The sequence below is a fragment of the Artemia franciscana genome, chromosome 16, assembly GCF_032884065.1.
Source record: "Artemia franciscana chromosome 16, ASM3288406v1, whole genome shotgun sequence".
Taxonomy (NCBI): Eukaryota; Metazoa; Arthropoda; class Branchiopoda; order Anostraca; family Artemiidae; genus Artemia; species Artemia franciscana.
The window spans coordinates 35327880-35343571 of NC_088878.1; the positions used below are offsets into that span (position 1 = coordinate 35327880).

At 35.4% G+C, this 15692-nt stretch overlaps 2 protein-coding genes across 2 annotated transcripts in view; both read right to left on the minus strand.

The window, feature by feature from the left end:
* Nucleotides 1–7658, minus strand: part of LOC136037391 (uncharacterized) — a 29236-nt gene extending 21578 nt beyond the window's left edge. The window contains exons 1-2 of the mRNA XM_065720136.1: nucleotides 7359–7658; nucleotides 2170–2315 (exon numbers count right to left, since the gene is read on the minus strand). Of these exons, the coding sequence (XP_065576208.1) occupies nucleotides 2170–2315; nucleotides 7359–7522 (310 nt within the window). The 5' untranslated portion in view covers nucleotides 7523–7658. The remainder of the gene's footprint in view (nucleotides 1–2169; nucleotides 2316–7358) is intronic.
* A 3845-nt stretch (nucleotides 7659–11503) lies between these two features.
* LOC136037392 (uncharacterized) lies at nucleotides 11504–15692 on the minus strand (the record flags this gene model as incomplete). Its single annotated transcript, XM_065720137.1, is given in 2 exon segments — nucleotides 11504–11879; nucleotides 15658–15692. Coding segments are annotated over 2 exon segments (254 nt in total), but the record flags the coding sequence as incomplete, so codon positions are not given.

A 15692-nucleotide genomic window follows, 5' to 3' on the forward strand; every position in this document is an offset into this window, starting at 1 on the left:
TTTTTTTATCTGAAAGTAAGGAGCGATATTAAAACTTAAAGCGAACAGAACTTAAAGTCTCAAAACAGTTATCCCGTGGGCACTGGGCCAAATAGTAGTTGCGACGAAAGTCTCAACTTATGATATGCCCTAGGATGGATTTTTTTAACTGAAAGTAAGGAGGGATATTAAGACTTCAAGATGAACAGAAATTACTCCGTGTATGAAAGGGGCTGTTCCCTCCTCAACGCCCGGCTCTTTACGCTAAAGTATGACTCTTTCTCTCAATTCTACTTTATAAAACAGTAAAAAACTTTAGCGTAAAGAGTGGGACGTTGAAGAGGGAACAGCCCCTTTCATACACGGAGTAATTTCTGTTCGTCTTGAAGTTTTAATGTCGCTCCTTACTTTCAGTTAAAAAAAACTTGTTTTTTTACTTAATCGAACGAAAAGCCATTCAAAGAAATAGTTTCTTTACATTCTATGTCAAGATGTGCAGGCTCTGAAAGACAAAATCTAAGTGTATTTCCTGAGTTTTCATTGGTTTTCAAATTCACCAATCATTTTCAAGCACTCTACAACGCAACTGTGACCACGGCTGGAGGCTCACGGAACCGGTTTTAGACAGTTTGGATACAGGTCTCATCTGGATTGCTCGTGGGTGGGCACCAGCTCTACTTCAAGGCCATTGTCATAAAGCAGTTGCATGCGCAATCGGTTAGCAATTCTAGTCTCAAAACAGTTATCCCGTGGGCACTGGACCAAATAGTAGTTGCGACGAAAGTCTCAACTTATGATATGCCCTAGGATGGATTTTTTTAACTGAAAGTAAGGAGCGACATTAAGACTTCAAGATGAACAGAAATTACTCCGTGTATGAAAGGGGCTGTTCCCTCCTCAACGCCCGGCTCTTTACGCTAAAGTATGACTCTTTCTCTCAATTTTACTTTATAAAACAGTAAAAAACTTTAGCGTAAAGAGTGGGACGTTGAAGAGGGAACAGCCCCTTTCATACACGGAGTAATTTCTGTTCGTCTTGAAGTTTTAATGTCGCTCCTTACTTTCAGTTAAAAAAAAACTTGTTTTTTTTACTTAATCGAACGAAAAGCCATTCAAAGAAATAGTTTCTTTACATTCTATGTCAAGATGTGCAGGCTTTGAAAGACAAAATCTAAGTGTATTTCTTGAGTTTTCATTGGTTTTCAAATTCACCAATCATTTTCAAGCACTCTGCAACGCAACTGTGACCACGGCTGGAGGCTCACGGAACCGGTTTTAGACAGTTTGGATACAGGTCTCATCTGGATTGCTCGTGGGTGGGCACCAGCTCTACTTCAAGGCCATTGTCACAAAGCAGTTGCATGCGCAATCGGTTAGCAATTCTAGCCTCAAAACAGTTATCCCGTGGGCATTGGGCCAAATAGTAGTTGCGTCGAAAGTTTCAACTTATGCCAGGGAGGGGAGGGAGCTAGATGCCCTCTATCACTTTTGGTTATTGAAAGGGCTACATTTTCAATCAAATGAGCCTCTTCTATAGTTCACAAGTTCACTCCTTCCAGAAAAAACATTAAATGTCTCCGCGACATAACATTCAAATCCCGCCTCCAGACTCTGGGGGTTATGTCAACCTCAAAGCCCTGTTATGTGATCTTTAAACTTTGTTTTAGAATAAATGGCTATCTCACAATTTCTACCGTATGCATTTGGGGAACATTTGACGTGGGTGGGGAAAGAGTAGGTGCTCTTCGATCACTTTGACTCTTAAAAATGACACTAGAACTTCTGATGTCCAATCCAATGAGCACTCCGAAGTTTATACGACCATTTTTTTCCATAAGAACCTCTTTTGCCCCCAGAGTATAACTTACAGCCCTTGTCCTGAGGGCTGTGGGGGAGGGTTGTCATCCTTAAAGAATAATTTCTGGACTTTAGAACTACGTTGAACAAAATGGCTATCGCAAAATTTTTATTGGATATGTTTTGGGAAATGATGAGTATGGGGGATGCCAATTACCCTCCAATCACTTTCAACTATTAAATAAGCCACCAGAACTTTCAATTCCTAATGAAATGAACTCCTTTTGAAGTTTCTATGACAAATCCTTTTATAGGAAGTGCCCCAGTCTAAAATAAAAACAAACTGAAAAAAAAAATTGGAAAAAGGCCCTGTGCAGAGAAAAGCTCAAATACCTTTCATTTGGGGCTCTTTGGGGTAGCCCTTCTCCAAAACTTTGCTTGCTCTGATTCCAACAATTTCATTAGTTTCTGCATCTTTGGCGATAATAGACAGTTGACTTTCTAAAGTTGGAACTAAAAAGGTGTACAACTCTTGGTCACTAAAAGAGAAAGTTTTGAGAACACAAAATGCTCAATCTTTGTTTTCAAATTAAACAAAAGAAAAAAGTTTTTTTTAAATGAAAATAAGGAGCGACATTAAAATTTAAAACGAACAGAAATTGCTCCATATATGAAAGAGGCTTTTCCTCCTCAACGCCCCACTTTTTACGCTAATGTCTGACTCTTTCTCTTAAATCTACATTTTAAAACAGTACAAAACTTTAGCGTAAAGAGCGGGGCGTTGAGGAGGAAAAGCCCCTTTCATATACGAATTCGTTAAGATCGTATGGCTTTTAGGGGGTATTTCCCCCTATTTTCTAAAATGAGGCAAATTTTCTCAGGCTCGTAACTTTTGACGAGTAAGACTTGATGAAATTTATATATTTAAAATCAGCATTAAAATGCGATTCTTTTGATGTAACTATTGGCATCAAAATTCCATTTTTTAGAGTTTTGGTTACTATTGAGCCGGGTCGCTCCTTACTACAGTTCGTTACCACGAACTGTTTGATGAACAAAAAATCTATTTTTTTTTTTTCCAAAGAGCCACCTCATATCATATAGTAGAGTCAAATTGCAATACAAATTCTAGAACCTCAGCTCTCTACTTTATATTTCAGCTAATATTTTACTGAAGGTATTGGTCAATATCTACTATCTGCTGAAGTATTATCATTAGAAGAGGGTGGACAGCTTTCCAAATATCATAATGGCAATCAATATTACACGTTTGTGACCAGGCACCCTTTCATTTGCTGAAGGCACTAACTATTTTGGAGGAAAATTGTATGGAATTTTCGGACCCGATGTTCCCTTCGCTTGTAGATAAACCTGCCACGCACCCTATCTTTGACCCAATTAAATAATTAAAGATTTCGTTGGCTCATTCATTCAGCAGAGGAAATTTAACGTATTTCATCTATTTGATCTTTTCAGAAGTAGATATGGTTCGCGCTAGTGTAACGCGCAAGATGGGCGATTGCAAAGAAAATATCCAAGTATAGTGAATTCTTACTTGTATAGAATAGAAAACAAAATATAGATGTGAATATGAAACGGAGAAAAGTTGGAGAATTGTGGCTGAAAGTGGGAAAGGATTCAGGATCATTTCAGACTTTTTACAAAGACATGTCAAGCCAAAGATAAGCTTAGAATAATATATTTTCATGACCCTCCAGAAATAAGAAAACTTATCTCTGAGTCACTTTCAGTCCTTGAAGTGAAAAGAATGAGAAATTTTGGATTTTAACATAAAAGATCTGGATGTGTCCAATTGTATCAGGATCTCTAAAATTGTACCAAAATGGAATAATTATACCGTATTGCCAACAATACTTATTACTACGCTAGTTTTGTCTTATTGTTCCATTTAAAATCGCCATACGTCAGATGGCCTTGGTGATATTATTTGTCGACAATATTGCTATTTTCTACTCTTATCTATTACCGTACTCTGTAACCAAGCACCCAAAGGAAAGTAAATTACCCTAAGTCCCCAGGACACTCTGGGACCTGACTAGATATTAAGTACGAACCTGGCTGTAAAATGGTGTCAAATATGTATGGGATCATTGAAAGGTGGCATATTTAAACAAGGCAATATGTTGAAGGAGCATAATGCTAGTGTGTTGGCCTCCTTGTAACCTCATAACTGAAAACATATTGGTAGTAGTTAGGGGGTCGTAGTAGCCCTCAATTTTTTTAAAAATAAAATGTCGTTTTAATGAAAAGAAAGGAGCTCTACTAAGCCAAAATGAACAGAAATAAAGTAAAATAATCTTCTAAGCGTAAAATTACATTAAATCACCGTCAATAAATAAATAAAACCCCAAAAGGAACAGAAATTACAATAAATAACCGACTCAAGCTCAAAACGAGCAGAAATTAACAAGAGTAGGGCTTACAACCACAATGGCTTCTCAAGACCAGAGCTTAATTTGCACTTTACTGAAAAAAGACAAACAAAATAAATGAATGTTGGTTGTCAGTTTAATATACATATGCTATACTAATATTTAATCCTTTTACTCCTAATAATTTTTGTTTTATTGAAGTTAAAAAAATGAAAGCATTTAATAGGTATTTTGTTTTAAGTTTTTTGTCAGTAGCCGTGTTGTATTAGTATTAATAGTATCAGAAGTAGCAACAGTATTAATAACACTAGTAGCATGTATACGTTGCCTTTTGGTCAGTTGAACATCCCCCTCAGGATTCACTGGAATTTTTACGTTGATGCGGTAAAACCTTTCCCAAAATATTGCTGATGTTCCTGCCTGATCCCCTTTAGACGTATTGTTTACATTTTAATACTCTTAGTCTTAAATGTATTTGCATTTACTAAAATGTATTTTGAAGCAGTGTTTAAAGTAGTTTAGAAGCAATAGAAGTAAAAGTAGCAGTGGTAGTAGTGTTAGTAGTGGTATGCACATGTTACCTTATTGATCTTCCCTTTTAAGCAATATTTGAAAGTTCGAACATTATGCCAAAATCCTATTTTGAGATACGTCCTTTTGACCATTTACGTGCACATAATATATTTTTATTTTGTTTCAATTTTCCCGTCAATATTCTGTCAAATTTTTACCTTCATTAGCGCACTTAGTAGTACTAGCTTCATTGTAGTAGTGGTAAGGAGCAGTAGTAGCAGTAGTAGTGTCGCATTAGTAGTCATATCAGCAATCTGTGCGCATATAGTATACTTTAATTTTTCAACTTTCCCCTAAACGTTTCCACAGATTTTCATTTAAATATCTTCTGTGTTTTAGTAATCGCTGCAGAAGAAATTTATTTTGGGGGGAGTTTTATTTTTTAATTGATTACAAAAAATAACTAAGTCGAACTCAAAATAAGCAAAAATTAACACGAGTAAGGCTGAAAACCTCCGTTCCTTATCAAGACCAGAAAATAATTTGCATTTTAATAAAAAAATATTTCAAATGTTTTTTCTTTTTACTTTTCATAAATCAAAAATTATTAAGACTTTAAGGAATAAATATCAGTATATTAAACGGTCAATCTACATTCATTTGTGTGTTTTTTTCCTTTTTTTTTTTTCAGTAGAGCGCAAAATATGTTATGGTCTTGAAAAGGCATGGAGGTTGTCAGCCCTACTCATGTTAATTTCTGCTTGTTTTGAGTTTGACTCTTATTTTGAGGTTATTTATTGCAATTTCCATTCGTTTTGGATTTCATTTTTTATTGATGGTGATTTGTGGTACTTATACGCTTGGAAGATTTTTGTCTTTATTTCTGCTTTTTCTGTTTAATAGAGTTTTTTTTTTTGAAAAACTTATTTTGTGGAAATGTTTTTTTTAAATTAATCGATTTTGAATATTTATGGGTGACCAGCTTGAGATATTTCACAATATTAATGTCAAGTTAGAGATATGGTAAGTGAAGGATGAGTCTAACAGCTGGTGCAATACATACTGATTGTGTGTGTTTGTGTGGCGGAGAATTCATCAATGGCATTTTCACCCTTAAATTAAGCCTAGTAATTTTTAGGTGTAGGGAGGCACTGGGCTTTTCAGGCAAGAACCTCTGATCCAGTTTGTGGGTCTGCTCTGGTAAACATTTACTAAGGTAAATGTTTAGTTTCGTTCCAAGCTGTCTAAAGTGCGTATTAATGCATGAAGCAAGATTCTGATGATCGCATATTATTTTTTTGTCATTATTAGAGAAGCGTATCCATTTCTGGTTGACCCTCCTCCTCCATGGGGCAGACTAAAAATGCATAAAGTGGGCTTGCTTACAGGTAACATTACATATAGAGTAAAGCGTATTAATCCATGAGCCCCGCGGCTAGCAGGGCGAGGTCTGTATTCTATATTCATTCAACAAAGAGTAATAAAATTCAAAAAACGAGGTTTATTCAATAAGTATAGAATGCACACCTCGCCCCACCACCCGCAGGGCTCATGGACTAATAAGCTTCGCTCTATAGGTAATGTTACCTGTAAGCAAGCCCACTTTACGCATTTTTAGTTTGCCCCATGGAGGAGGAGCGTCAACCAGAAGTTGATGCGCTTCTAGAATTAGCATTTCTAAGTCTTCTAAACTGAAAACTATGCTGCTTCGTAGCATAGTTTCCAGTTTAGAGCACTTTAACGAAACTAAACATTTACCTAAGTTAATATTGGCTAGAGCTACAGGAATTAGAGCTTAAAGGTTGGCGAGAACGACGATTTCTGGGGGAAACATATTAAATAAGTGAAAATAGAACCAGTAGATTCCCTATTTTGTTTATTGCGTTAGTTCCTCATTATGTTTCTTTTAGACATTTTAGAGATAATGGTAAAAACATTTTAGAGATAATGGTAAAAAGGGATAATGATAATTAAAGACGTTAAAGAGATGCTCCGGTTTATTTATATAATCCCATTAGGGGTGAGAACTGGAATATGATTGCGGCTGAAGAAATTGCTGTGTTCGGAAAGAGCATTGAATGAGAAGTTTAATAATGACATATTTCCTTTTGTCTTATAAGCCTATAATTCGTGGCCTATACCATATTTTTACCCCTTCTTTTATCCAAACTTAGCAAACTTAGGTCAATACTGTGAGAAGTCAACGGACTGCAGCTAAACTAGCAAATGAAAAAATCTATTCAATTTATAATTCATAAATTTGTTTCATAAACCTGTAAGACTTCTTTAGGGGTGGTGGACCTGGGGTCTGGCGACCTTCTTTTGTTTTGTTAAATTTTTTTCATGTGCTTAGTTGTCGTGGTTCTTTTTTTGTGTTATATTTAAAAAAAACATATTTTCTTTTTTTTGTCGTTTGTAATTTTTTTCTGTTGAGAAAGGCTCCCGGAAGTGGGGCTGAAATATTCAGATTATTTTAATTTTTTTAGCTAAAGAGCAGTTTTGTCTTTATAAATTTTTTTTTGTTCACTGCTTTGTCGAAATTAAAACCCGTTTTATCTTTGCTTAAATTTTTCGTAAACTTAGCCTCAAACTTATCTCTGAGGTTTCATAGTAAGGCTTCTCCCCCCTCCCCCAAGCAAGGCGGGTGTAAACCAGGATTTAAAAAAGGAGACTTACAGTTTCTGTTTGTCCTCTGTGAGAATACCATGCCCAGAAGCTAGCACTAGCGGTTCACGTTCCAAGTAATCATGTAAAAACATATGCTTTACTATTTCATAATGTTCAAGTTTAGCGATTTCATATTTTATTCCATTCTTTACATCGTCGAAGTTACGTGTCATTATAAAATTCGAGATAAGCCACTAAACTTTATTTGGTGCCAAAAATCAATTTTAAAGCTGTATCTTGGCAAGGTAAACTACTTATCAGTATTGTAGATCCAACAAGACACATGTGGTCTATGAGTCAGTCAGAGAATGGCGTCAAAAGACGTTATGACCAGGGTTGCCACTGAAGTGCTACAATCACCCAAGTTTGTATGCTACACAATGATTATTGGTGCTGTAGTAAAAAATAACTTGACTAAAATAGTACTTTCGTGCTATGTTAGGAACCATGACCACGGGCTATAGTTCTACACATAATGAAATAGTGCTAAAATAGCCCTTTCGTGCTGTTTTAGCAATTCTGGAGATGATTATTGCGCTGATGTTGAATGAGTTCCATGCGGAAATTAGCAAGTTAATTCATGTTCCTTTAACGCGAATTAACTAATAACATGGAATAGTTTATTAATAAATGCCTTAATATGTATTATAATTGATTTATTGAAATATGATTAATTACAATCAATAATGAGTAAAATATGACAGATGTGAGTGTTGATGAAGTTATTAACTATCATTAGATGGTTATTTGCCTCAATTATTTGAATTTGATGATGATTGTGCAGATATTTTCAAACTAAAGATGCTAGTTAAGTAGTTAACCGAAATCTAATCCCAAAAATTTAACTCAAAATTTAATACAGAAATAATTTGCGATAGTAGTTAACCGTATTCACAAAAATGTCAAACATAAACTAATACAAAGTTAATTTGAGGTAATTTCAGCTGTTAATTAGCTTTCACGTGGAACAAAACATATAATTTTTATTAAATGTTATTGAATTTTTTTTTAACCTGTAACATGCTTGTCAAATGCTTTTCTTTATTTCAGACAGACAGGTCTTTTCAGGAAGTCACAGCTTGACAAAGCAAAGTCTAAAGCCAACTGCGCCATTTGTGTTTTATTGAAAATTATGTTTCTTAAATAGTCCTTGGAAAGAACTAATAAAATTAAACTGAATAGTTGATAAATCATGAAATTAATCACTGAAAGCTCAGCAGTTCAAATGTTTTTTGTTTTTATTTTTATTGTTGTAAGTACAAAAAAATATTTTTAATATAATTTGTTTTCAGTAAAGCGCAAATGACATCGTAGGCTTCGGACTTTTACATTTAACGAAGTTGGGGGTAGAAGCCAAACTCTTGTTTGTATTGTTGAAGTGATTTTTCTTCGTTTTAAGCTTGATATGAGAATTCAAAAAATTTACCCATTTTAAGGTTTATTTATTCATTTATATGGGTACCTGTTGCATGTTTGTTTGGTAGACTATTTATTTAATTTCCGTTCGGTTTTGGGTGTCCTATAATTCTTTAATAGTGATTCCTTTTCGTTTCGATTTTAAATTATTATGGAAATTTACTTCTGCTGTTATTAGATTTAATGTGGTTCTTTGCTATTCTTTGAAAAACTTCTTTCTCGTAGAGTTTTTGTAATTAACTCCTGGTTAGTTTTGGTTGCCAAGGTTTCAAGTTTTTCAAAATTCCCCATTTCAATATCATTCTTTTTCAGCATCAAAGTTTCATCGAAGTATCAAAACATCTAGCATCAATTTTCAATCAATTTTCAATTATCAAACATCAATTTTCTCAGGCTCGTAACTTTTTATGCGTAAGACTATACTTGATGAAACTATACTATATATATATATATATATATATATATATATATATATATATATATATATATATATATATATATATATATATATATATAAAATCAGCATTAAAATGCGATTCTTTGGATGTAGCTATTGGTATCAAAATTCCATTTTTTATAGTTTTGGTTACTATTGAGCCGGGTCGCTCCTTACTACAGTTCGTTACCACGACTGTTTGATTTCTTTATTATTCTTTGAAAAACTTTATTCTCTTGAGGTTTTTTAAATTAATTTCTTTTTCGTTTTTGGTTGCCAAAATTTCAAGTTTTTCAACTTTCCCAATTTCAACATCAATTTTTTTCAGCATCAAAGTTTTATCGAGGTATCAAAACATCTAACTGATGTTATTTTGAACTTAGAAGTTTCAAAGCTCATCATCCCCTTAATGTTCCCTGAAAGTAGTCACAAATAGATGTAGCAGCAGTTACAAATAGTCGCAGTCACAGTTACAAGTTGTCACAGTTGTAAATATAAAAGGGTAAAAGGGGGAGGGGTGGTGGAACTTTGTTGCTTTTTCAACAGTCATCCCTATACGTCTTTGAATTTTCAATTTAACACCCTTAGGCGTTCCTTAGATATTGCTTTTGTGTCCGTTCGAAAACACTCCTGCATATGGTCTGCTTTGATTTTATTTGGCATCCTCCAAGATATTTTCTGGAAGTCTTACCTTGATATTTTTGGCCTTTTTGCAGACTCAGGGTCAAATATGCCTCTTTCTCCCGACAAAAACCTTGCATATAAATATTGGCAACTTATATAACTTACAACACTTGTCCCAGGGGCTGTGGGAATTAATTCATTCCCGGAGGTATAGTTATTTGACTTGTCGACTATTTTGAACAAGATTGCTATTCCAAAATTTTGATCAGATATCTTTGGAGGGAGGGCAGCTAAAGGGGGGAATGAAGGGGGATTGGTTACCCTCTGACCACTTTTTAACATCATCCTCAGCATGCTCTGAAAGTTTAAACATAAGATATGTCCTTTCAACAATCAGCATGCGCACAGTGTATCACATAGTGTTCAGCATCCCTCAACAAACCTCTGGGGTGTTATATCATCCCTCTGGGCATAGTTATTTGAGCTTTTGACTATTTAGAGCTAGAAGACTATTTATGTCGCTCCTTACTTTCAGTTAAAACACTTTTTTTTATTTAATTTCTGAACGTTTTTGAATAAATGCATGTTTTGATTTTGGCTCTCCGCACATGAATACTTAGAACGAAATTTACTTTTTTTTGCTAAATGGCTTTTTCTTAGTTTTGATCGGACGATTTTGAGAAAAAAAGGATTTGGGGAGGAGGCTTAGTTGCCCTTGTTTTAAATAATATTAGAAACTCCTGCGCCCCCTTCATGGAAATTCTCTCTAAAATCCTCCCGTGTAGCCCCCTCCCCTCAACCCCATCCCTATTCAAAAAAAAATTCCCCTGAAAACGTCTGTACACTCCCCAATAACCATTACTATATGTAAACACTGGTCAAAGTTTGTAACTTGTAGCCCTTTTCCCGGGGACTGTGAGGGGGTCGCCCCCAAAGTCGCCCCCAAAGACGTAGTTAATGGGTTTTTCGACTATGCTGAACAAAATGACTATCTCAGAATTTTGCCCCGTAGACTTTGGGAAAATATGAGCGTGGGAGGGGGTCTAGGTGCCCTCCAATATTTTCGGTCACTTAAAAATGGCACTAGAACTTTTAATTTCCGCTTGAATGAGCCCTCTCACAAGATTCTAGGGCCACTGGGTCGATACGATAGCCCCTGGAAAAAAACAAAAACAAATAAACACGCACCCGTGATTGGTCTTCTGGAAAAAAAAATACGAAATTCTACATTTTTGTAGATAGGAGCTTGAAAATTCTACAGTACGGTTTTCTGATACGCTGAATGCGATAGTGTGATTTTCGTTAAGATTATTAGACTTTTAGGGGATGTTTCTCCCTATTTTCCAAAATAAGGCAAATTTTCTCAGGCTCGTAACTTTTGATAAGTAAGACTAAATTTGATGAAACTTATATATTTTAAATCAGCATAAAAATCCGATTCTTTTGATGCATCTATTAGTATCAAAATCTCATTTTTTAAAGTTTCGTTTACTAATAAATACTATATAACATATTTTAATTACGGCAGCCAATGACGGAGATGGGCGGCATGAGAAACAGCAAAAATAAGATAAAAAGGGATCAAAATGTGAATTCCGAGATTAAAAGGAGTAGGGATCATAGCTTGCTGAGCCCTATTCATAATGACTTCTTGCCTAGCACTATCACAAATAATAAATACATTTTAATAAACGAATTTATTAGAAAAAATTAAAGCACTACCTAAAGGGTACTCGCACAAAAACCCTGCTGGGCTTAAACAGTAGAGCAATGTTCATCATTGTAAGTAGTCATGACTACATAGTCAAGTGTTCTTGAACTTATACCTTATACCCTTATACCAAGGCCTTTCCAAATAGCTTTCCTACCTGCCCCGCTGTTGCATTAGGAAATGCTTTGATGCCATCTATAGTGTAGTTGCTTATACTCAATTCTTTCAGCATATCGAACTTTTGTTTTTCAAACATATTCATTGTAATAGGGTTTGTAGCGCTAACAATGACTGCACGATATCCTTGTTTTTTTACTATTTCCATGGCTCTGTTTACCAGCTCCTGAAAAAAAAAAAGGTAAAGGCGCAGATCAGGGGCAAATTTTAGGAAGACCAGAAAAATTGTGAAAATTACTTCGAAACCATCAGAAATATTTACTTACCTTCCTCCTAAAAGTGTATTGCCTTACTCCTTACTGTACAAGATGAGAGCAAACCTACTAAGCAGCTAACCGCAGAAAGGTAAAATGAAAAGGAAACTCACTTTTATCATTATTATACTGTTATTCTTGGAACACGAAGTAGGGAGGCCTTCAAAGTCAAAGAGACCCATCTTCCTCCTTAGAAGACACAAAAATTAACAGTAGAACCTTTCAATTTCTGGGAAAACGTTTGTTTTTAGAGTTTTGGTTTGACAAAAAATCTTTTCGAATCCTGAGATGTGGTAAAAATGAAATCAGAAACACGACTTAGGTAAATTTTTAGATTGCTGCATAATTAAACAGTGGAACTGACGTATATATTTAGATTTGTTCTCGTAGGAAATATTTTTGAATGACTAGTAACAATCAAATTGATTGACACCTAATAAATTCTTTGCACTTTTTCATTTTTTCGAAATCAGTTCCGGTGGAAACAAAATTCATGGAAACATTCTATCTATTTTTGTTTATATTGGAATGGGGTAGACCCTATAATATCTTTGGTAAGGTTTTTCAAATCTTTGGTGCATGTGACAATCTTTCTTCTCACCTCAAAATATTAGAAGCGATTCTGTTAAAATGTTAGAAATTGAAATATTTTCACGCACTTTCACGCATATTTAAATACACTTTCACAGTCCATCAATCCTGGTTAATGCCTCCTCCCCCACAGAAAAAAAATTTCATTCATACATCTATGCAAAATCAATGTTCTTTTTGAGAGCTCAGTTTAAATAAAAGTTCTTTAATGATGGTTCTTAGCTGGCTCACATTTGTAGGGTGCCTACAAGCCACTACCAATTTTCTCGAAGACCAATGAGTACTATAAAATAAGTAAATTGGCATGGCCGTGTCACAGCAAAGTGGCGTTTCCTGCCATTGTGTGCAACTAATCATAAATTTTTCCTCAAAGATGTTGAAAATGCTAGGGAATGCAAATTTCAAGAGAGCTAACATACTTGTTATGATGCTAAACCCTAAAAATGAAGTATAAACCCTCTCCAAACTTTCAGTCTATCAGTACACTATTCACTCCTAATTCTATTTGTCCACCAAGGCTAACAGGTTACCGAAAAATAACAATGATATATTTAATGACTTATTTACAAGCAACCATTAAAAATTTGTCTTAGTAACTCTGTCCTATGGTGCCATATAGCACCAAAAATGGCACTTTCGGTTGCTATTTTTAGAGTGGCAAGGCTAGGAAGAACTATAACGGTACCATTAAAATCTCAATGGTCACAAATCCTTTGCTGAAGGTTTAAAATCTGCCCTCTTGTACACTGGCCCGAATAGAAATTAATCTGAAATAAATAGAATATGTTCAATTTTCTACTCCTAGGAAGTGCATATTTTATTTTTTGGATGTCGGTCCTTTGTTTTCAGTAAAGTGCTAGTTTATTAATTCTACTGAGGGTGGAACATTTTACAAGTCGGTTTATTTGAGCTGGATTTGCAAATTTATTTTGCTACACATGTAAAATCTACATCTGCGAATGATCCGTCTCGACACAGATTACAGACCATGACTCGATAGAGACTATGACTCACACACAGGTTTGGAGACGCTTGGAAACCAAGAATGTGAGGTTCGAAGGCCCTATTTGTAACTTTTTATGTCATTTGTTTTACACTTGTCATTTGCACTTGCAAAATCTACATCTGTGAATAATCCGTCTCGATACAGACGATAGACTGTGACTCGATAAAGACTATGACTCCGACTCTGGTTTGGAGACACTTGGAAACCAAGAATGTGAGGTTCGAAGGCCCTATCTGTAACGTTTTCTGTCATTTGTTTTACACTTGTCATTTGCACTTGCAAAATCTACATCTGTGAATACGTCGTCTCGATACTAGATAGACTGTGACTCGATAAAGACCATGACTCCGACTCTGGTTCGGAGACACTTGGAAACCAAGAATGTGAGGTTTGAAGGCCCTATTTGTAACGTTTTATGTCATTTGTTTTACACTTGTCATTTGCACTTGCAAAATCTACATCTGTGAATAATCCGTCTCGATACAGACGATAGACTGTGACTCGATAAAGACTATGACTCCGACTCTGGTTTGGAGACAGTTGGAAACCAAGAATGTGAGGTTCGAAGGCCCTATCTGTAACGTTTTATGTCATTTGTTTTACACTTGTCATTTGCACTTGCAAAATCACATCTGTGAATAATCCGTCTCGATACAGACGATAGACTGTGACTCGATAAAGACTATGACTCCGACTCTGGTTTGGAGACACTTGGAAACCAAGAATGTGAGGTTCGAAGGCCCTATCTGTAACGTTTTATGTCATTTGTTTTACACTTGTCATTTGCACTTGCAAAATCTACATCTGTGAATAATCCGTCTCGATACAGACGATAGACTGTGACTCGATAAGACTTTGACTCCGACTCTGGTTTGGAGACACTTGGAAACCAAGAATGTGAGGTTCGAAGGCCCAATCTGTAACGTTTTCTGTCATTTGTTTTACACTTGTCATTTGCACTTGCAAAATCTACATCTGTGAATGATCCGTCTCGATACAGACGATAGACTGTGACTCGATAAAGACTTTGACTCCGACTCTGGTTTGGAGATACTTGGAAACCAAGAATGTGAGGTTCGAAGGCTCTATTTGTAACGTTTTATGTCATTTGTTTTACACTTGTCATTTGCACTTGAAAAATCTACATCTGTGAATAATCCGTCTCGATACAGACGATAGACTGTGACTCGATAAAGACTATGACTCTGACTCTGGTTCGGAGACACTTGGAAACCAAGAATGTGAGGTTCGAAGGCCCTATCTGTAACGTTTTATGTCATTTGTTTTACCTTTTGGAATGCTTTAGAATTAATAATTATTTGAAAAAAACAAACAAAGGTCATTCATTGCTCTTCAGCCAGGAAATGTAAGGGGGGCCGGGGGCTAACCATCCTTTTCTTTCCCCCACCCTTCCTGTTTACCTTCCTTATATTTGTCCGGGCATCCGTTTATAGCTGGGTTGACTCCGGCTTAGCTTACAGAGTCACTTCACTGACCGCCGTTCTAAACAAAACAACCAGCGACACCAGGACTCGCACCCCTGTCTCCGGGGCCAAAGGATTTCAAGTCTAGTGGTGTTTCCTCAATTGATTTTAAATTGTTTTTTTTTCTAGGGGGCCGGAATTAGTAAGATAATATCCGAAATTTGCATGCCTTTGGGTCCCAAAAATTGAGAGCTGTTGCTTCAATTTTAGATCCCAAGGAACATCCACCTGGGTATTCTGAAGAACTAACCTTAGTGAGAAACATTATTTTTGAAGGTATTTCTCTAATTCTTATGATATTTTTCTAATACATTTGTAATATGTAATTTGCACATGCCAATAATTTATTTGGGCACCAGTGCACCAGAGATTCGTTTAGGTTCGGGTTTAAAGACATTCAAAACCATGATTATCAGATTCGCAGACCTTAGCTATGTTGTCTAGCGTAATTTGTTACATCCTTTTCAATGCCATTCGAATTCAAAATTCCTTTTCAAGAAAAAATATTAAATTTAAAAACACTAATATCAAACAAACATTAAATAATACATCAAAATATTAAGCAAAAATAATGAATAAAATATAAGAAAAAACGTTGAACTAATCTACCTTTGCAATCCCTCTACGCGTATGTGTGTCTTTAA